A 21,265-nucleotide genomic window follows, 5' to 3' on the forward strand; every position below is an offset into this window, starting at 1 on the left:
TACAAAAGCTAGCTAGCTTTATTAGAATTTTGTATGAAAAGATACACCAATAAAATGAATATTAATACCGTAATCTAAAGGGAAATTTATTTGGAATAATATAAGCAGCACCAGAAGGGGGAAATATTGGGTTGTGGTCTTTCTTCCACTGGCAAGCTTCAGCTGAACTTAACTTCCTCATGCATATAACACTGCTACTATCTAACCAAAACGTAGGTCTTGCAAAACCTCTCTCTTACCAGAGGCAGAAAAAAAAAGAAAAAAAAAATCTCAGATCTGATAAAAATAACTTTCTGACATGAGTCTTTTATTAATACATATTGATCTTGTTATGATGTCTTCATAAAACAGCCATTTGTCCAGTTTATTAAGCTGTGCCCCAGACCTCAGTGACCTCATTAATAGTGGTGGAATTTTAGCACTGTCCTACCTGCTCTTCACCCTAGGCAAGCAGAAGTTATAAAACCAGTAAGTTTCTACTGAGCTACATTTTTTTTGTTAGGAAATAAAGCATATCTTACAGCCACCATGCCTTGCTCTTGGCAGCAGCTTCCATTCTGAAATGGCTGCTATTTAAATTGTGATCAGCACATTAATCATCCACTAACCAAAATAACTAACATCTATCCATTTGGAAATGTTAAGTCCCACTCACATGCACTGGAACAACTGATGTATTTAGCAATGACCCATTAATTAATGTGCATCAAACTCCGATGCTTTTGCTGCCAAATGATAGGTCTGTTCAAACACAAAGACTCAAATGATCCGGACAGACCAGTCAATTACTGACAACATGCTGACACTCCCCCAGAGGAAGTAACCTCCTCCAATATCCTTTAGAGTGGGAGCAAGCACAGTCTAGCAAGATCGCAAATTTTAAAGAAGTAACCTTTCAGTACATAGTTATAAATACCAACATTGGGGTTGGTTCATTTAGAATACTCGCAAAAAAATATCAGTCCAAACTGACTTAAACTAATTTGAGTTTCAAATCATATAACCTTTCAGAGGATTTAATCTTTCCACCTTATTTATAAAATTCACTAACATTCTGTGTGAAAAACTACTATATCTGGCATTCATTACAATGTGACTCATTGTATGAGGTAATTCCTCCTGTGATTCTCTATACATTGCAAAATGATTGAAAATGTTAAAAATGTGACCTTTAGAATCTAAAATATAACACTTGAGGAAGAAGTTACAAGATGGTAAGCTTAGAGTAACATTCTAGAAGATTTTCAAGCCAATTCTCAAATCAAATAAACTGAGTATTTTTTAAAACTCCTGTAGCTGCATTAATCAGCATGGTTCAAAGAGATGAAGAAATCAAGATACAGTTGGAAGTTTATTGAATCCCAAAGAACAAAAAAGTATCCAGTTCTGGTAGAAATACCTCATTCCGACCAAATCCACATATAGAATCGATGTGGAAGCAGTGCCACCTGGAAAGGACATACAAACGTGCAGGCCAAGAATCATGACATCGCATCATGCCAGTAAGAGGAAAAGCTGCTGCCCAACTTAGCAACTATGCCTGTTGCGAATTCTGACCTACAATCAACGTGGTGAGACTTGGCTGAAGCCATCCTGAGTGTGTCTTCACCAGGGTGTATCCAGAGTTGTACGTCTCCACAAGAAACATTGTCTTTTTTTAAAAAATTGTTATCACATAACATTAAATAAGGTAAATATTAAGCCAACCTTAAAAAAAATATACTGGTTTTGCTAGTTCCCACCTGGGCCCTCCAAACTCATGATTGAACACCCTTGTGCTTTCACTTTCAATGGCAATGAGAGAAGTATGTATTTTTTTTTTAAAAAAAAAAAAAAAAAAAAAAAAAGCTTTTCCTCCCTGGGACAAGGCCAGGCAAAATCACATCTAGTGGAAGACTAGGTTTTATTTTCATTGTTTAAAAATCTCTACATAATGGGCTCATCATCTTTGCTCCAGGATTCTACAGGATTTCGGACCAGCTCTAAATTTGGGAGTTAGCAGGAAGCCTTGTAGCCTTTTAGCTAACATATCTTTTTCTTTGGCTACTTCAGCTCCAGAGCAGCCTTGGGGAGCTGCTCAAGCAAACAAAGCACACCTTATTCTCTTCTGCTAGGGTGCAACTATCCTGTGCCCATAGACTTCTCACAAACAAAAACTCTGGAATGTATTTTAGGTAGCTTAATTTCTAATAATATAAAACGTTCTTGGTGGCTATGATGCAAACCGTTAGATAAAAGGCTATCATATGGTTTCCAGATCAGAACAAAAAAGTCAGAGAAAAACCCAAACATAGCCAAATACAAGTCCTTGGATGTCTCCAGTGTGCTCCATCCTTCAGGACTCTTCCTCCTCTCCTTCATCATCTACTTTAGATCGGAAATTTCTCCTATTCTTCTTCTTACTGCAATGGAATCCAACTGTTTGCATGGATGACTCTTCACTTGCGCCACTAAACCCTGCACTAAGCTTACCTTCTGTATTCAGGTCCCCTGCCATCATGCACTCCTCCTCCTCTGTTGCCTTTCCACTTCCACTGTCTAAGTGCCCCAGCCCTACCTTATCTTCCTCCCTTAAGTCATCAGTCTTCTTAAGAGATCTTCCTTTCAGATCTGTTTTCATGTGTTTCTTATCACCCTCCCCTGCTGATGTTTTCTTTTCTAGTCCATCAACACCCCTTTTTGCTGGTTTGGTGAAGACAATCCTCCCAGCTCCACAGCTGGAAGGGTCTTGGTTGAAGTATGGGGTGTAGCTATCCTGGGTAGCTGAGCTTTGTTCCTCCCCTCTTTTCTTCAAACCCTCTAGAAATTCCATGGCCACCGCCCTGTTAGTCTTGTCACTAGACTCTGAAACTCCATCTAGGCTGTATTTGGTCCAGCGCTCTGGGTGTGCCACATAGTCAGGCACTGCAGGAGAGGTTTTGGGAGCCTGCACTGGTTTGGCTTGCTTTCCCAGGCTTTCTGGAACCATACTACCTGAAACTGTGGTGGGAGGCAATGGGCGCTTAAACCTCCCATCAGCAACATGATCTTCAGGCATTGAGGGCACAGACAACTTGGCTGCCTCTTCCAGGCAATCAAAAATGCTCTGGCTACGGAGAGAGAATGTAGAACTCATGCCTCTCAGATGGAACGGCTGCACAGGAGATCTCTGACTGCTCTTTGAAGAGTTAGTGGACTCCCCTGATCTGTAATCCCCATCATCTACAGATGGCTCCTCAGGAGATATTGTATCAACTTCTGCTTCATCTGCTAACCCCAAATCATCAGAATCAGAATCGCTGAGCGACACTGTGTCTGAGGGCACAGCTCCTTCATAGTCTGTGGCACCACCAGCCACTGTCCCCAGAAAGGGTTCACCTCCATCCTGATCTCCCATCTTTGAGCTGTCACTCCACTGTGGTCTTTGACGTAGGCCCAGGAACAGCTGCAAATACAGTTTTCCGAATGCCCAGTGAGTTCAGTACCTGGAATACAAAAGAGCATAAAAATTCAGGTGTGAAATGAGAACCGAGTTTGAGACTATCATTCTGTGCTGTGCAAAATAATTATTACTGCAATATAACAGGCAGCTGTGCTTCAGGGATTCCTAAGCAATTTTCCTTGAAATAAAAACATTATTTTCGGAATGAATGCACATTAAAATTAAAGATACAAGACTCAATACAAGAATATGAAGTAATTAAAAACAGCACTGCACACCAAATTTCATTAAAAGTTATAGCAGGTCCAGTAATAAAAGATGAGCATCAAATTTGTGAGCAAATCTGAATACCCCATAACTTGTCTTACACATCTTCCAAGAGACAGCCATGACCTCTCCAAATTACACCCTGCATTTATCATACTGTACAAATCCACAAAAACACATCCTAATCTCTCAAACTTTCTTTTGGCCATTACAATCCTTTACTGTATTAGCCCCTGCACCTCCTGTCCCAATAATCATCAGTTCAGCCTATTCTAAAGGACTATCACAGGGCAAGGTCAGTGGCAGAAAAGTCACAAAAATATCAGGGCTACAGTTTCAGGAATGCTTTAAAGTGACACTAAGTACAAGCTCCACATCTTCCTTGGGTTTAAGCTCTTGTGTCATTATTGGATTTCTGGAATCAAAAAACGAGCCAGCTCAAGAAATCAGTCCCACTGGATTAAGAAAACTAATCGCACATGCCATGCTTGTGCATGGAAACAAAGGGAGGGAGCAACTAAGGGTCTGCAAGAGCTGGCCCTTCAGTCAGGAAAAAGACAGCGTGATTTGAAACCTGACCTCCACTAGTGGCTGGAATACCTGATGCACTCTGCCACCTGCTTGAAGGGAACCTTGCAGAACTGAGGCAGCTGATGATCACATTACCACTTGCCAGGCAATCAGAAACAGAGCTGGCAAACACACACTTCAGTTCAACTCACAAAAATGTGAACTACAGAAACAGGTCTAGTATGCTATTACAATAAGCTCAACTGCCTAATTATAGGTTCTTCTGAAACGATGCAGTAAACAGACATGGAAAGTCTCTTAGTCACTCACTTTCTCTTGAGACTGAGTCAGCTTCCCCTCCTGAGGGTCAGTTAAAGCCACCAAAGATCTCATCACTTCCACCCTAGAAAACAAACATTTCCATCAAGATACTGGAAATGTAGTTTTAAATTGAGTTTTAAAAATAATTCCTTCCCCTTGAATCATCCAAAGCTGCAGAACCGAGTTCTAAATCTGACACAAACTCATGCTAATATAAAAGTCTGCAGAAATTCCTGGATTTTTGGGAGAAGAACAACACACAGCCTAATAAGGCAGGCACTGCTATATTTACTCAGTCCCTACATTCACATTGCCAACCTTATTCTGTAGAACAAAGGAAAGGTTTTAAAAAAATAGAACTGTAATTTACATGTGCAGTAAACCATTACTAAATGAACAGTATTAAACGCAGCTAAGAAAATAGAAAAATAATAGTTGGGCATTGCAAGTACTAAATGCTGCAAAAAAAAAAGACACCATGGATACCACAGAGTTGTGTTTTCAAAGAAAGACAATATTCACAGTTAGGGACAGCTTTTCATGAGGCATTAAAACAGACAAAATCTGAAGAATTCCAGACTTGAGTGCTGTGTTCCATGTAAAGTCTGTCTGTCTTTGACAAAAGGGATCTTATGACTGCTTTTGAAAACATTGCCCTCAGTGTAACCCCTAAATGGGAAATAATAATCTGAAAATCATACTTCCTTCTGCTTAGTTTTATAACATATGAAAGCAATGACTACAACCCAAAAGAGACACTGAAGCATACAACTGACTATTAAACCAGCTGTTCTTAGAAGATGGTATAAGTGTTCATCACAGGCTGTGAATCAGGGTATCTGTCTGAGTGCAGCTACACAGAAAGGAAAAATTTTGCTCCTAAGGAGATGTTTTAGCCTTAACAGTGTTAGTAGCCAAAATACTGACCCTTACAGCACACCAGACAGACTCACAGGTTTGTTACGATGACGTGATCACAGCACAACTCAGATAGGATGGTGTCTCTCTGGATGGGAAGGTCCCCATCAGACTCTTCCATTCTGGTCTTACTCAAACAGGCTCTGTGTGTCCTCCTGCGGTGTGTGAGAAAAACAGAGACATCAGTCACTCCAAGCCACGGCCAAGAGTCTGCTCTCATCACAAGAGACAGCACTGCAGCCAAGCCTGCCTGCAACCCCTGGCCAACCCCAGGGCAGTCCTTCGGGACGGTGCCCACAGAGGCTGCTAGGCCAAGGAAGAGGGCAGCAGCCCCGAGCCCTGGCTCACAGCTCCAGCGGGCACCCCACCCCGGGGAGGGGGACACGACAGAGCCCACGGCCTTACCTAACATCACGGGTGCAGGCCACGGCCTCAGCCGTCCCGCCTCCCTGCCTGCCCAGGGCCCAGCTCCCTTCCCCAGACCGGGATCCTACTGGATATAACCCCTCTACCCGCCTCACAGGCCCCTGCACCCCCTGGGGCTGACCCCCTCCTCCAGCCCCACACCCTTCTCACGACGCAGGAGCGCCGGAGAGCGCCCGGAAGCCGCCTCCCGCTGCCGCTCCCCGCTCCCGCTCAGCGCGGCGCAGGGCGGCCGCTGGCACACCGCCACCTCCGGGCACACAGCGCGAACCGGCGGGGAAAGGGGAGGAAAACGTCCCGTACCCCGACACAGCACGGGCCGTACGCCACCTCACCGCCCGCCTTTCCCCGCCGCCGACAGCCGCCGCGCGGGGCACACTGGGACACTGAGTCCCTACCAGCCGCACCGGAGCGGCAGCGAGCGGCGGCGAGACTACAACTCCCAGCAGGCAAAGCAGCACGGAAGGGGCGGGAAACCGGCGGGGCCCCCTGCTTCTCGCACCACCTCTCTCCTTTGAGCCCCGGGAGTTGTAGTCGCCCGCCTTTCCCCCGGCGGGGGACATTTTGAGAGCCGGGACGCGGGGGAAATATCACGGTTTCGCCGCGAAACGGGGCCGGGCTCTCTCCTCCGTTGCGACTTGTGGAGAGGACTACAGCTCCCAGGATGCACCGCGCCCGCCGCTTGCCCACCATTTTGCAGCCTAGGGAGGTGCTGGTGTTGCAGCCTGCAGATGAGCGGGTTTGGGGTCCAGCTGCGCACACCGGGGAGGCAGCGGTGCTGGCGGCGGGGGGCGGCTGGGGCACGACGTTCGCCCCTCGGGCTGCCCGGCGTCGGGAGGTGGACGGCGAGGCCGGCACGGCGCCGCCTCCGCCTTCCTCCACACAGTCTGGAAAAAAACGTGTCAGGGAGAGCTTTTTTTCTCGTCTTAAAAGCAGGGTTTGGCCACAGTGAAAACTTCAGAGGAAGTGTCTGGTTTTTTAAATTTTGTTTGGGTTTTTGTTTTGTTTGGTTTTTTTTTTTAGATTTATATGTATTTATTTTCTAACCAGAAAACCCCAAGTCACTTGGGGAATAAAACCACTATCCATCCAAAAGAAAAAAAAAAAAAAAAAAGAGTTTCCATTTTCTATCCCAGAACATTTTTTGTGTGTGCGTCGAGAAGTGGAATTCTGTCTGAAAATGTTTTATTGGTGTTGGCCAAAGAGGCCTGATTATTTTTTTCCCCTTCTTTCAGCAAAAATTCTGAATTTTCAGTGGAAATGTATTTCCCAAGTGGCTCTGATATTTAGCTTGTTTACGTTAAGGAAAAAAAGAAAAAAATGCAAGGTTTGCTGTGCCGGCGTAGGGCCCAGCAGTTTGCAGGGCTCGTCTCCACCCTTGCCCTGGCTCCGGCTCCCAGTTACTGCGTTGCCTGGTGCTGGGGCTTCATCGGTAAATTAAATTAATGCCGGCACAGGGCTGGAGCCTCTGAAGGTCTCTACCTCTTCAGGTCACCCTGCTCTGAGGGATTTTCTATAGGCCTGGAGTATAAATCTACGCTATCGTTTTGCAACAAAAGAAGAAATTACCATATAACCCCACTTTGTCTGATATTAGTGGCACTTTAATTTTTCCCCCCACGGCGTCGCAGCCCTGCCGCATCATGAGTTGCTTTGTCGATGGGTGCGTTAGAGGTGAGGCCGCACCCGTGGCTGAGGAAACTTCACTGGATCCTTTGCAGCGGGGCCTCACTGTGAGTCACCCGTAGTATAAACTGCAGTCACTCCTTTGGCATTGTCACCTTTTAAATATATACTTTTGCCTGCTGGAGTGTTGCTAACTACGGTAATTTATGAGACAAGGGCTGCGTTTGGAATACATTTGGCAGCAATGACGAGGTTAGTGCAAAGTATCTTCTGTCTGGCTGGAGTCGTGCTGTAGTTTTAAAACAACAGCTCTAGAAGTGTTTCCCTGTTTGGTGATCCTGTTTTTTTAACGTATACACATATGGTAGTACGGTCACTGGCATTCCAATGGGTTCGTGGCTCATGGGAGGAAGAGAGGAAAATGAGTCCTCTGGTAGGCAAGCAGGAACGGATGGGAGGAGGGCAGTGAGCGAAGGGAGGCAAGAGTAAGGCACGGGTGAAGGCTACCAGTGCTGTGTGACACTGCCTAGGGTGCAGGGGACACACCAGGAGTGGGCCTCTGAGGGTACTGGCGAGCAGGCAAGAACATGAGGAATAAGCAGTGGCATGCCCCTGTTCTGTAAGGCTGAAGAGAAGTGGAGTACACCACAGACTGGTGGAAATGGTGGTGCGCTTCTGTTTTGACCTCTGGTTTCAGTGCTACATTAGGGGCTCAGAGGGGCAGAAGAGGGCTACGCCACCTCCACGATTTCCATCACCTGTGGATGTGGGTGCCTTCAGAGACAAGTCCCATTCCTCCATTTCCAGAGGCTGCAAGTTCTCATTTTTTGCCTGGATGCAGAGTATGTTGATGACCAAGATCAGCTTCAGAAGCTGGCCATACCCTTTTTCTCCTTCCTGTCTTTTTGCAGAAGATTTAGTGTCACACACTGTGGAGAACTGGGGATGAGCTGCTTTTTCTCTGGTGGCTGAGGACACAACAGTTTGCAGCGGTGATTATGCTTGTGTGTTGGGATTTTCGCTATTGCTTGGCGACAGCTGAAATAAAAATAATGAGTCAGACTCTGAAGACAAACAGATGGTAAAGCGTTTTCCCCTTGCCGGCATGATCTAAGGTGGCTTGAAGGGGGCGGGGGTGCAGTGAGGAACTGGTGAGGTGGATTTGAGCTGCAGCATGGGACATCATCCATGTGAGTGGGCTGCGTCCGGTGCACGGGCTCCAAGAAGCCAGCTCCTTCGCAGAGATGGCTCCATGTGTCTGCAGGAAACCAGTGCGTCCCTGCGCATGGGGGTGATGTGTGCGAATGCATACCAGTCTCAGCCCGGTTACTGGGTGCCTGGTGCTCTTTTCTTGCAAATAAATCTGTTGTTTGGCCCCCATCCGGTAACTGTTTCCGCTGCTCACTGGCAGGCTCCTGCTGCCTCTGCGCTCAGAGCCTGGGGTAGGCGCCTGGCAGGGACCGCTGGCCTCTCTCCTCCGGCTATAGGAAAGCAGCAGGCAATTCCCTAGCAGCTGCCCAGATCCTGCAAGCCAGACAGAGCGATGGGATGCATTTTCACCATTTCCTGTGTCCAGAAGGAGTATGGAAGTTAGTCTGTTGTGGCCAGACACAGCTGATGCTGGAGCTCCTGAGAGGAGGCAGGGAGGGAAAGGAGTATTTTCCTGCAGGCAAAAAGCAAAACACAGTAGTGACCACTACATCCTTCTCTGCTGGGAGAAGGCAGTCACGCCAAGTCAGAATGGGTACAGGCTGAAGGAAATAATTTGGGTTGCCCTCTCCCATTTGCCAGAATGGCCTTGAAATGACCTTGAAATCCCTGTGGGATGAGCTTCCAAGATTCAGTCCTTGACACTGCCTCTCTTCTACACCAAGCTTCACTTGCCTGTTTTACTTTGCCCTGTCATTTGGTCCTGGCTCACCTGCTAGCAGGTTTGATTTATTTCGGTGCTGTTTACTCATGTTGGTGCTTTTCCTCCCTAAGGTAACTACATAAAATTAGTTCCTGTGGAGTGAGTTTTAATGCAGGCGGGCTAAGAAGGTCCTTATTAGCTTGATTCCTCACAATAATGATGTTATTGCCGGCCAGGAGAGCACCTGCAGGGAGAACCCGCAGCCCCTTTTCTGTTAGGGACACTGTATGTGTGGGAGGGACCTGAAGTCACTTCAGAGCAAAATTAATGATTTCTGCAATTATTTGAAATTTTAAAAAGAAACAAAAACAGTTGGGGGTCTCTGTTCACTTCTATTTAGCTACGGAATCTTTGTACTAAAAGAACCCTTTTCCTAATTATTTTTTTTCCTTTCCTATCATTGGCCCCAGCACGCCTCACACTAGCAGCAGTAGCCAAGGGCTGTAAGAGGTCGTTGGAACCAGCTGAGGACCTTGAAGTTAACATTAGGAAGAAACCAAAAACCCCCAAACTCTCCAAACCTCTTGTTAGAACATGACCTGTAGGAGCTTCATTAACCAACACAACTTTGTGGCCAACACAGGGCTTTGCATTTAACACCAGTAACCCTTGCCAGAGGAAATCTTACTAGTTTACTCGCAGCTGGCAGGCAAGGGTGTTGTGTGTGCGCTGTCTTGCCTGGCCTAACACCAACACGGTACAAGCTGTGTTCTAACATGAGGGAATGCCCTAGTAAAGCAGGGCCAAGAAACATGAGTTTAAAAAAAAAAAAGAAGAAAAAAAAAAAAGGGTGTGATTAAACTCTAATTAGAAATGTTACGTGTGACCACTGGCACTTGAGCTGGGCCAGCTAAACCCAGTGGAGAAACGCCAGGCAGTCCCCACTGGCATGCCCGGCTGCAAAGTTTATGTACCCTCTAATGCATCTGCAAGGGTGAAAACAACGCGGGTTTCAGTTATGCAGCAGTTTTGATGGCTGGGAGGTGTTTCCTGTTTGCAGGTCCCTGGGCTCTGAAGTGAAAGCATCAGGCCGCCTGCATCAGACAAGCTGCCAGAGGTTGGCTGAAGCGCTTGCGTGGGAACAGCGCGTCCTTGCTTCTGCACCCTCCTGCTTCCGTTATGCCCTGCGCAAGGTAATCTGACGCTCCGCAGCATGCAGCTGAGAGGAGTGGTCAGACAAAAATACTCAGATTAACACCGTGCTTCTAGTTCTGCTGCACAGCCTAGTACCAGTGGGATTTGGGGTTTCTAGCCTGTGTCTTTATCACTGCATCAGGAGCTGGTCAGGTAGTTAATTGTTTGCCTCTCCACCTTGGGCACGCACTGATGGCACATGTTTCTTCACTGAAGGCTCTGTTTCCACTCTCGCCTCCTCTCCAGCACAGCCACAGCTTCCCAGCCCTACTGCGGCCCTGCCAGTAAATGAGGTTGTTGAAATATTCACGTGGTTTTTCTTCAGAACAGTCTCCTCTGTTGTCAGCAGCTTGCCCTGGAGCTGAAACTCCCTCCTCTCCTCTAACTGGAAGGGCCATGCTGCCGTGCCCAGCAAAGGAAATGGCAGTTCTGAGCAGGAATGTCAGCACAGCCCCTATCTTACACATCCCTCATCACCGAGCCTGGCAAATGGAGCTGGCAGGCAGAGGGAGGGTGCTTTCCTCTACAGAAACCTCCACCATGAAGAGCTCTCACATGGGAGAGCTGGCTGGTTTCCTCCCCCCTCCCCCGCCACTTCGTGGGAATATTGCAAATCTTGATTAGAGTTTAGACAACCTCTTAACAGGGAATGGACATAAGCCATTTATACTTGTTAGTCCCAGCTGTCTTGGTAGGAAACAGTTAGGCACATCACTACTAACAACACAAACAGCCCAGAAGAGGCTTGCGAAATAGAGCTTTCCAAAGTAAAAAATACCTCCAAAATGTTTCGCTAGAAACAATCTAGAGAATTTTTTTTTAAAACAGTTTGGGAGGGGGGAGGAAAAGAATTCTACTGGAAAAAAATCCCAATTTGATCTAGCTTAGAAAAATTCACACTTGTATTTTCATTTTGTGAAAATTCTTGTTTCACAAAAAAAAAAATTCCACAGTCAATATTCCTAGGAATCGGAAGCCCACAGTAAGGTCTCCAGTGACTTTCCAAGTCCTTCAAGGCCTCTGGAGGAAAATCTTTAAGAGAGGCGTAAGCCAGGGTTGTCAGTACAATATGAGAACAAGCGGGCTGCAAGCGTTCCACCCACCCCTTCCTCTCACAGTGGTTTATCTGTGTGAGCCTCACATGCTCACACGCAGCAGAACTGCTGTTTTCCAAGAATAACCCGTGTCTTCACTTAACAGCACCCTAAAGGGGCCTGGTTTGCCCGGTCCTCTCCCAGCATTTTGGCTCAAGCAGCACGTACCACTCATCTGTTTCAAGCACATCAGTGTTAATGCTCAGACCTGAGGTGCAAACAGAGGGGATTGCATTTAGCCAGGGAAGGTTTAAGATCCCAGCTATGCTTCCAGGCTGAGGTCCCAAGACACGCGCCCTGGATGCCAAATATGCGCTGTGCTTTGCCAGCTTGTTTCCACTATCGTTTCTCCCCCTGTTGAACACTAGCCTGAGTCTGACAGTGACTCACATCAGCTTAATCCTAGCTCCAGAGGCAGGAATAATTTTATCCCCATCTGGAGCAACAACACAGCACCACAATAAAAATGTTTTAAGGCATGAAGCAAAGAGCATCACATTCATGGGAAACCACCTAGAGGGTCAGCTAAGGACTCCATTCCCTGCAGTCCAAATTTTGCTTGAACACAAGAACGAGACAAGCCTGTTCCCTTGGAAGACGTGGCAGAAATCTGTACGCGATGGAAAGAAACAAGATCTGACAACACATCATTAAAAATCCACTAACAACGGGTTTTGTTTTGTTTCTTTTTTTATTGTTTTTAAATATAACTTTTTTTTTTTCTTTCCAGAAGTCATTATGTCTGACTCCATTAACATTCAGGTAAACAGTGAAAGAACAACAGATGGGCATGATCTCGTAGCACGGGCACAGCCGCCGGGAGCAGGGCTGGCCTTTCTTTGCAGCAGATGAACATCGCTCTCCCTCACCCGGCATTGCCTCCCTTTCCGTACCAGCGCAGGCGATGGCTGGCAGCCTCTGCGGGACATTCCTGCTTCGAACACAGCGAAAAGTCCAAGACAGGGCACTGAAAGGCAGGCAGTTGCAGGATCACAGCGCTTGGCCTCCCCCCTCGCTGCCAGCAGGGCTCTCCCCTGATGGTACAGAGGGGCAAGCGGTGGCAGCAATGGTGGCATTACGAGACCATCTGCAAAAACCAGACCAGCCCCCGGCTAGATAGTGGCACAGGGCATTTTGGGCCATTTTCGGTCACTCTGGGAGAAGCCCCTTGAGCATGCACAGTACTGCCACCGCAGCCCCCTGAATTTCAGCACAGTTACCCTATTTTGCAATCCACAGTAGCTCCCCAAAAGCTATGCCCTCCTTGAGGGGGGACATAACTGCAGCATCCGCCTCTGCTGGCAAGCAACCTTTTTGCCTTCCCTCAGCACCATTCTGGATGCATCCCCAGCCTGCCTGCAGGCCCCCCTCCCACGGGCTGGAAAACCCCGTGCTGTTGAAGCCTGGTTCACAAAGCATCCTGGTGTTAAGGTTAACTGGCTGTAAAACTGCAGCGGTTCATCACACTATGCACACTATGAGAAATGTTTATTAAATTGATTTTTGTTTCATTTCTTTTTTTTTGAAAAAAAGGCAGAAGTTAAACACACTGATTTGTGGCATGCTCCACAGTATGAAAAAATCCCAAGCATTCAGTTAAGCTGTCAGCGGCTCTGTTTGACCTTTCGATGTGGTCTTTGAACTTAGACCTGGACAGTTGACTCTCCTCTTCCCCACCAGCTTCTCTCCTCCTCCCCGCCTCAGCTCACAGCCATTTTCTCAGCTGTCACTAGCTCCAGGAGGAAGCTTCCTTGGAGAGGGAGGGGGTTTGTATTTACAGCCCACAATTTCATCCTTAGTTTGTTTTTTGGAGGTGCGGACGGGAGCAGAATGAGGCCCCATGTTGCACACACAAATCCACAGGTATGCAGGAGAGGGTCTGAGGCAGGGCAGGGGTCCTACCTAGTGTTTTTTCCCCCTTCACCTCAGACAGCCTAGGGACTGACCAGCTGGCAGAAGAGCCCCGTCACTTTTGGATCTGGAGTACTTCCAACAGGGCAAGTCCCCTCTGCCCTTCACAGCTCCCCCTCTAGTTTAACTCCGGTCCAGCTTCACTAGAGGAGACCTAAGTGGGTGTTTTTTTCCATGAGGGCTTCTCAGCTACTTCATCATTCTTAAGCATGATGGTTCCTCTCTGTCCCTCTTCTCCCAGGGCTGACCCCTCCTGGTGTGGCTGGTGACCATGCCATTGAACATGGGGACTCTTAGCTAGTAACTCTAAAGAAATCATTACCCTCTCTGTGCAAAACTTTTGCCCCCTCCCATGGCCCACCCAAGCCCCTGGCTACTACCATCCTGCAGCACCTTCCCTGCCATGGCCGCAGGGACAGGAGGTGGTCCACAGAGCTGCTGCTGGAGCTACCCACAGTGACAAGCCACCTCTAAAATGAGCCAGAGAGCAAACTGCACCCTGGGCAGGACATAGTCTGAGCAAACATCCTCCTCTTCTTCCTCCCACAGCTGTCAGACTCCCTCTCTGGCTGCCACTTTCTTCCAATTGCTCCTTCCTGGGACAACGCAGACTCCTAAAGCTACAACGTCCAAGGACGCACCTGACCTGCATTGAGACCCGTCTTCAAACAGAGCTCCAGCTACGTGCACAGCATCAACTGAATACTGAACAATATCAAAAATACAGTATAAGGAAAGAAAACAGAATTGAAATGCTTAATGGCATATTTATACACATTTATCAACAGTCAACAAAAAAGGCGGCAAGTTACACATCCATTCTGTATGCTAACAATCCCAGCGCACATATATGTAAACACACGTGCTTGGTTGATGCATATACATATCACCACAAAACAGAGTAGATGACCTGAAGGAGCTACGCTGGGGAGCAGGGGAAGGGGTTACCTACTGGAAAACCTCATCTCATTCTGCATGTGCACAATGTGGACATTCAGGGCAGTGTTGCTTTAAGGCTATTTCTAAGGCTGAATCTTTTCTTGTCCAACCCCTCAAACTGAAGTTCTGTTGAAGCACTTCCTCCTCTTACCCAGCACAACTTGAGATATATATATATATATATTTACCTATATACTTTTTAAAGGCCCTATATACTAAAAGGCAGGAAGAGGAAAGGGAAGAGTGGATGGGGGGAAAAGCCTCTGAATGGATCAGTTTGCCCCAGTGCAGGAATTTCCTGTCCTGTAGTGGCAAAGGCCACGGCAGCCACGTGCGGTAGACAAGGTACTCATTTAAAATTATCACGGGTCTCCCTCCCTATCCAATCCAAAGCTCTTAATTGCAATGAAGGGGGAGAGTGAAATACTTTAAGAAACAGAAATATTCCTGAAGTGGGGAAGGTGATCACTAGTTTCAACTCTTCCCCTTACCTGCTTCAAGGTGGCAAAGAGCTGAGATCACTTCCAGCTCAAGTGCCTGTACGGCTAAGGAAAAGGCTTTGCTTAAAAATATATATCTATAGAACTATACATATAGATCATCTTTTTAGAGACACTCTGATTTTATTACATAGCTCTTGGGTTACTCTCCCCTTCTATCTACACGGTAACGTGGCATACAACAGAAGCCACATACATCGAATTGGCAATCAAAGCTTACCAGGTCACAAGAAAGTGTTTCAACGGGTGCGATCTAAAATCCTGAATTCCCTTGCTTTGATAAGCTGATCTCCTGCTGTTGATGTAACTGGAAGTGGAAGGTCTTAAAAATTAACTTTTTTTTTTTTTCCCAAAATCAAGTTATGGCAAATTCCCAGCAATATTACAGTGTGTCACAATACGCTATAAGTAAGGAAAATTTCATTGAAAAGAGAATGATGCAAAGATGAAATTTTAAATATATATGCCTATGGCTAGGAACCCCCAAGCATCATCCTGCAGTATATAAATGCAGGATTTCTAAGGTTAAGAACTTTTTTTTATTAAGTTTTCTTTTTTTTTTTTCTAATATAATTGGTATGCAAGCTTTAGCTTAACAGTGGAAACAAGTACAGAACTAGACTCACTCAAAACCATATGTCTATAAATAAACATTGATGGAGGTTAAAAAAGTTACTTACTTTTCAGTTTGCTATATTTGAAAAACTGGGACTAAAATTCACCCCCAGCCACTGACCCTTTAATGTAACAGATCAATGGAAATTAGACAATTTATAAAGTTATAGCCCCAAGAAAAAAAAAAAAAACCAAAAAAACCCAAAAAAACCCACAAAACCCACAAAACCAAAAAGCCAAAAACATCCCCACACTTCAGAAATTAAAAAAAAAATTAAGTGTGACTTCTGTTAAGGATTGACCTAGCAATGCAAACAGGTCGGAAAGGAACAACGCGCCAGCATTTCCGCTGGGGACACATCGCTCCCAGGCAACTGGGGCTGTTTCCTCTCCTCCCTCCCAGACTTCAGGCAGCAAGGCTTCCCTATGGACAGCTTGGAAATGCCAGGGAGTTGGGGTGATGGTAGGAAAAAAGATGAGTACAAATGAACAAAAATGCTAAATCCTGCTTCAGCATCCAAATACATATATTAAAAAAAAGTCAGTGTTGAAAAAGAGAGTAAAAACCAAGGCAAAGTTTTCTGATAACAGGCTGCAGCCTTCTCCTCTGTACATCTTCCACCAACATTATTTCTGACTTACGGGGCGTGGGGAAGGGAGAGGAAGGACTCGATTTGCTACAGCAGCTTTCCCCATCACACAAAACTGATGTGTAACTAACTCAGCCACAAGGATACAGGAAAGTTTTATTTATTAAAAAAAAAAAAGTACTTCAAAATAAAAATGATAAGTACTGTATGGTAATATTGGAAGTATTTATATACATAGTTTTCTTTGTCTTTTGTTGAAATGTCTCCTGGTCACTTGGTGGCACTTGGGGTCCCCTCTAGCACCGTCCGCCCTGCTCCCCCCTTCCCCTCCCCAGCTCTCACTGCTCAGTAGACAGAGCTGTTCCTTATGCCACAGCACAGCACCATGCTCAGGATCATTTCGAAGATCTGTTGGGAGACACAAGGCCACCAGTGAGGCACCAACCCCTATGATGCATGAACTCCCCCATGTCCTGAGGTCCCCCACTTTGTGTAAACATTGTCAAGCCAGAGATAAGGGCAGAGATGCTGCTTCTTCGCTGTTGTTTTTATTAGGAGTTAGCTAATTCAAGATAAGATGATGTTCTCCCCTCTCACTGGCAGCACTGGCGGTACATTGGAAGCCTCCCAGCTGCCAGCTGCACAGCAAACGCTTCGAGATCCCTGTGCCATTACAGCCCAGCTTTTGCGCAGGCGCTGGGTTACCAGCCCATGCCGCTCACCGCTCACTGGGAAGCAAACCCACCGCGGCAAAGAAAGCAAATCCCTTCCCACTGCAGGCCCCAGCGAGAAAACACGGTGGCCTGAGAAACGAGCAGTTTTGGAGGCAGCGAGAAGGCTTTATGGTTGGATGGGTTTACAGGTGCTCCTACTCCAACGCACTCGCTGAGTGCCTACCCTAACATCCTGACCCCCTTAGGGGATGACAAAGCCCTCAGTCTTGCCACATCCCACAGCAACTGGGGTGCAGAGGGCTGGCACTGCATGCTGAGCCCCAGGGGCATTGGAGGAGAGGGACGGATCCATCCCAGCTGGAACAGGACCAGGGTACACCAAGGTGGCTTTTTCCCATCCCAAAACAGCAGGGCACCACACAGGCACGCTTACCATGATCACAGCAACCACGATGGCAGCGATACCGATCAGGTACAGCTTCCCGGAGAACAGCTCGTCAATTTTTCTGTGGCAGTTCGTGTGGAACTGAAGCGGAAAAGTACTCTGGTCAGAGAGCCTGCTTTCCCCTCACCCGCCCCAGCACCCAGAAAGGCAGACCTGCTTTCCTGCTCGTGTTCCTGGCTCCTGGCTCGAGGACTTCCCACCAGGAAGGACTGACTGTTCCCAGTTCCCTCTATGCCTGCCAGCCCCCTCAAGCAGCAACAGCAAAGGAAGCACCAACGGGAACCTCCGACATTCCCTCAACAACATCCCCAAATAAACAAAATCTCTCATTCCCAATAAATCCCCAAATTTCCCTGGCAGCTGAGTTTCCTCACAGGAGCCATGCTGAGCGAAAAGCAATCATGCCCACCTCAATACAGCTTACCTCAAAGAGTTCCTTCTTTGGGCAAAGGTCCGCTCTCCACAGGGGAGTGATAGCTGCTATTCCATTATCAGGACCACAGCAGTCCAGCTATGCAGAGAGGAGAAAAAAAAAAACCAACAAAAAACCAGTGTTAGAGTACAGCAAACACTCGTGCAATGCTCTCCCCACCATTAAAAATCCTTCAAGCCACCCAAGAAGGCATCTTGGAGGGGGAAACAAGGGAGGAGGAATAGCTCCAAATTCAATTTTTTTTTCTTTCCATGCAATACAGCTGCTTCCTACAATAATCCCAGACAGGTCTGGCATCGGCGTCCTGGAGGAGAATGAACCCAGCTCTCTCCAGAGATTCTGTTTCCTGCTGAGCAGAGGAAGTATTGGGATTAGTTCCTCAGAGCAACATTTTTCTTCTTTTGAATTTTACTTAATCAGGGGCACGGAGGTAAATGGAAAGCAACTTAATTAGAGCTGGGGCCAGACTTCCCTGCTTTTCCCATTCATTTTCCTGAGCCCCGTTTTTAATTCTCCTTCCTCCCACATTCTCATTTCCTCTGGCTGCAAGAAATTCTTATAGAGAGGAGATTTTGACATAGAGCTCGGAAAGCAGGCAGCAAAATCCCAGTGCTGAGAACACATTTGATCCAGTTTTCTCCTAAGCATCAAAAAAAAAATCCAGCATTGTGTTCATTCCCTGCCCGAGGACTTGTATTTCAATTCAGTGCCTCTGCCTTGGTGGGAAGGATCAGTCTATGTGCAGCAACAGACGCTTCTCACCACTTACCCACTGACAAACTGTATGCTGAAGTTAACTGGGGTGTAATTCGCAGCACGCAGGATCCAGTCCATCACCAGTTGCTTTGGCTGACTGCACATAGCCTAAGCAGAGCATGCAGCAAGACCGCTGATGTCTTACCGTTTCATGAAAGGTCTTCACTACAGCTTTCCCGTTGTTGGCCTCCGATTCTGCCGTGAGCGCTTGTTGAAACGCTTGGTCATAGAACTGCTTCACATCTTTGGCTATCTAGGAAATACAGGGGGAAAAACTCCTTTTCAGCCAGAGGAGGAGGAGGAAACCCATCCAGCAGATGTGCCTGGAGGGGACAGGTTCCCTCTAACAGCACTCGCAGGTAGATTAGCAGTTTTTAAATAGATTTGTAGCCCATTTATTTGCATGGATGTGTGAAAAAAGGCCTGTCTTACATAGGGCTCAAGTCCCTCCAGCTGTAGCATGTTAAGAGCAGCAAATATTAAGAAGCTCATCCACCAGCCAGCAGGTTCCAGCCAATGCTATCCAAGTGCTCCACGAGCACTCTCTAGCCGGAGAGACGGTGAAGCTCTCGGATCCTGGAAAGCAAACCATGAGATCTGACATAGGCTTCAGCCCGCATAGGTTTGCTGTTGGGCTCAGGAATGCAGAAACAGCTTGTTCTGAACCACCCAACACATGAAGACAAAGCAAGCAGGCAGCATGCTTCCCACTGAGGCCACAGAGGCAGGACATGCTGGGGAAGTCAGGAGGAGGTGGGGCACACAAGCAAGGCCATCTGTAGGTATGGGCACCTCGCCTTACTGTCTGGCTCGGATGGGATGGCAGGAATTTGGTGAGATCGCACACTAAAGCCTAGTGAGGTCGTTCATTTGCATCAGGAAGCTGAGGCACTTTTGGATGGATGTTAAACACTACCAGGTCCCTGTGTGGAGCTGGGCACCCTTGTCCTGTCAATGGTTTTATGCAAAGGCTCATTTATACTCTAGCCCTGCCACCTGGGCTGGTAAACTGCAGCCACCCATGAGCTCCACAATGCAAAACAACCCCTCATTTTCAGGGAAACTGGCTTTGTGGCTTCTCCTTTAACAGCCTCCAATAATTTGGGAGAAACAGACGAAAGAAGGACACGCAAGAGAAGCAAGAGAAGAAAATACAAGCAAGTATGAAAGGGAAAACACTTTCCAGAACATCTGTTCTTGGCAGTGCAGGCTGGATTAGCGCACGAAAAAAAACTGCAGCAAGGAGGAGCCTGATTTCAGTCAATTATCCCAGCATTTCTCCATCACTTTTTTTAAAAAGTGTGCTTTGGAGGGCAATGTTCTCTGAGCAAACTGTTTGATTCTGGTACATGGAAAAAAAAAAAAAATCCTACTTCTTGCCTCCCCATCCTGTATCTAAAGCATCGCCAAGAAGGCAGGCTGAGGGAGAGACTGCCTCCAGCTCCGTGGAAGAGCACCCTGTGCCTGCTTCACTAGGAGGTGACTGTCCCTGCAAGGGGCATCGGTCAGGGCTGCAAACCCAGGTGGAACAGAGTCCCCGCTGGGAGCAGCTCTTGGTGGCTGGGATCATTCAGCGCTCCCCTTCCAGCCTGCGTCGCTCCCGAGAAGCCCCCAGCCGAGGCGGAGAGAAGCAAGCCGCCCGCCTCGTGAGCCAGGACTTCGAAACAGCCCATTCATTATCAAGGCTGCAAAAGCAGCTGAGGCCAACAGACTGCCACTGTTCTTTTTAAACTGCAAAATTAATTTTAGGGGCTGAGGTCATTGCTCTTGTATTGGAAAATCCTAAATTTCTCCGCTTTGTGTTCTGATGGCCAAGCGCCTTCTCCCCAGCACGGAAAGCAACAGCCATGGGGTCCCTCCTTACACAGACCTCACTTTTTTTGCTGTCCCTTCAGTCGCACATATCTTAGACTCTTCAGGATTCACAAACTGACATTTGCAGGAGGCACAACCCCTCTGCAAAGGTTAATTAGCTTGCCAAAGTTGCTAGGAAACAGCACCCTGCCTGCATAATGATATGTTTAGCCACGGAAGAGTTTATTCCGGTGAAGTCATGCTCTCTTTGGTGAATGATACAAGGGTGTTTCCATTCACGGCCCAGCCGATCATCTGTGGCCTGCACGCATGTGAAAGCTGAGTAGGCCACCATCTACGTACACAGCTGGCTTACATCTCTTCGTAAAGTAAACACATTTCCTACTCTGCCAGAGAGTCTACCCCTGGCTTTGTGTACAAGCAGTCCCCTTCTCTCCTCCAAACCCTCGACAGCAGTGATCAACACACAGCCCGCTGCTTGCTGCAGCATGGCTGTGGCTCCCATGGCCATGGTTGTTTTGCTCTTTGAGCCCAAACTCTGCATGTGGGTGAGCACATGTGACCATAGCGAAGGAAAGGTGAGCAGAAAGGGAAGGTGAAAAGCTGCAATTTTTAGTCCTACCCTTTGTCTAACCCCCTCCAGCCAGAAGATCGCATCCCAGCAGTCCCTAGCAGGGCGCCTGGGACAGACACATGACTTCTACCCCTCACGCGTGCACCCCTGAGCAGCAGCGAGCTCAGTCCTGGCAGATGGACAGCCCAAAGAGCGTTATATGATACTGCCACAGGGCAGGAAGCACCAAGCAATCCCATTAATGCAGACGCAGGCTCTCCCCATACGGTATTCCTGCCCTTCGGGGCCACACGGCTGGGTTCACTCTTTGCTCTTTGGCACCTAAGACATGCAGATAGCTTTCCCTCACTACTTCATACATGAATCAACTCACACTGTAACTCACAA

General features: G+C 47.3%; 2 protein-coding genes across 4 annotated transcripts in view; both read right to left on the reverse strand.

Moving 5' to 3' along the window:
- Nucleotides 1–1,332: 1,332 nt before the first annotated feature.
- TSSC4 (tumor suppressing subtransferable candidate 4) lies at nucleotides 1,333–6,225 on the reverse strand. 3 transcript variants are annotated; one of them, XM_086749864.1, is made up of 4 exons: nucleotides 5,843–5,949; nucleotides 5,473–5,592; nucleotides 4,529–4,601; nucleotides 1,333–3,464 (listed from the first exon to the last, which is right to left on the reverse strand). In XM_086749864.1, exon 4 carries the CDS (start codon nucleotides 3,374–3,376, stop codon nucleotides 2,336–2,338), a length of 1,041 nt encoding a protein of 346 aa, XP_086605990.1. In that variant the 5' UTR covers nucleotides 3,377–3,464; nucleotides 4,529–4,601; nucleotides 5,473–5,592; nucleotides 5,843–5,949; the 3' UTR covers nucleotides 1,333–2,335. The 3 variants fall into 3 exon arrangements, with proteins under 3 accessions (XP_086605990.1, XP_010119291.2, XP_086605991.1); XM_086749865.1 differs by lacking the exon at nucleotides 5,843–5,949 and adding an exon at nucleotides 6,164–6,225 and having other exon boundaries at nucleotides 3,374–3,464; XM_010120989.2 differs by lacking the exon at nucleotides 4,529–4,601.
- A 6,872-nt stretch (nucleotides 6,226–13,097) lies between these two features.
- The window catches only part of CD81 (CD81 molecule), a 35,224-nt gene continuing 27,056 nt past the window's right edge, over nucleotides 13,098–21,265 (reverse strand). Inside the window, exons 5-8 of the mRNA XM_086748745.1 lie at nucleotides 18,635–18,742; nucleotides 17,725–17,811; nucleotides 17,289–17,381; nucleotides 13,098–16,589 (exon numbers count right to left, since the gene is read on the reverse strand). Of these exons, the coding sequence (XP_086604871.1) occupies nucleotides 16,527–16,589; nucleotides 17,289–17,381; nucleotides 17,725–17,811; nucleotides 18,635–18,742 (351 nt within the window). The 3' untranslated portion in view covers nucleotides 13,098–16,526. The remainder of the gene's footprint in view (nucleotides 16,590–17,288; nucleotides 17,382–17,724; nucleotides 17,812–18,634; nucleotides 18,743–21,265) is intronic.

The sequence above is a fragment of the Chlamydotis macqueenii genome, chromosome 5, assembly GCF_036417535.1.
Source record: "Chlamydotis macqueenii isolate bChlMac1 chromosome 5, bChlMac1.mat, whole genome shotgun sequence".
In the NCBI taxonomy this organism is placed as follows: domain Eukaryota; kingdom Metazoa; phylum Chordata; class Aves; order Otidiformes; family Otididae; genus Chlamydotis; species Chlamydotis macqueenii.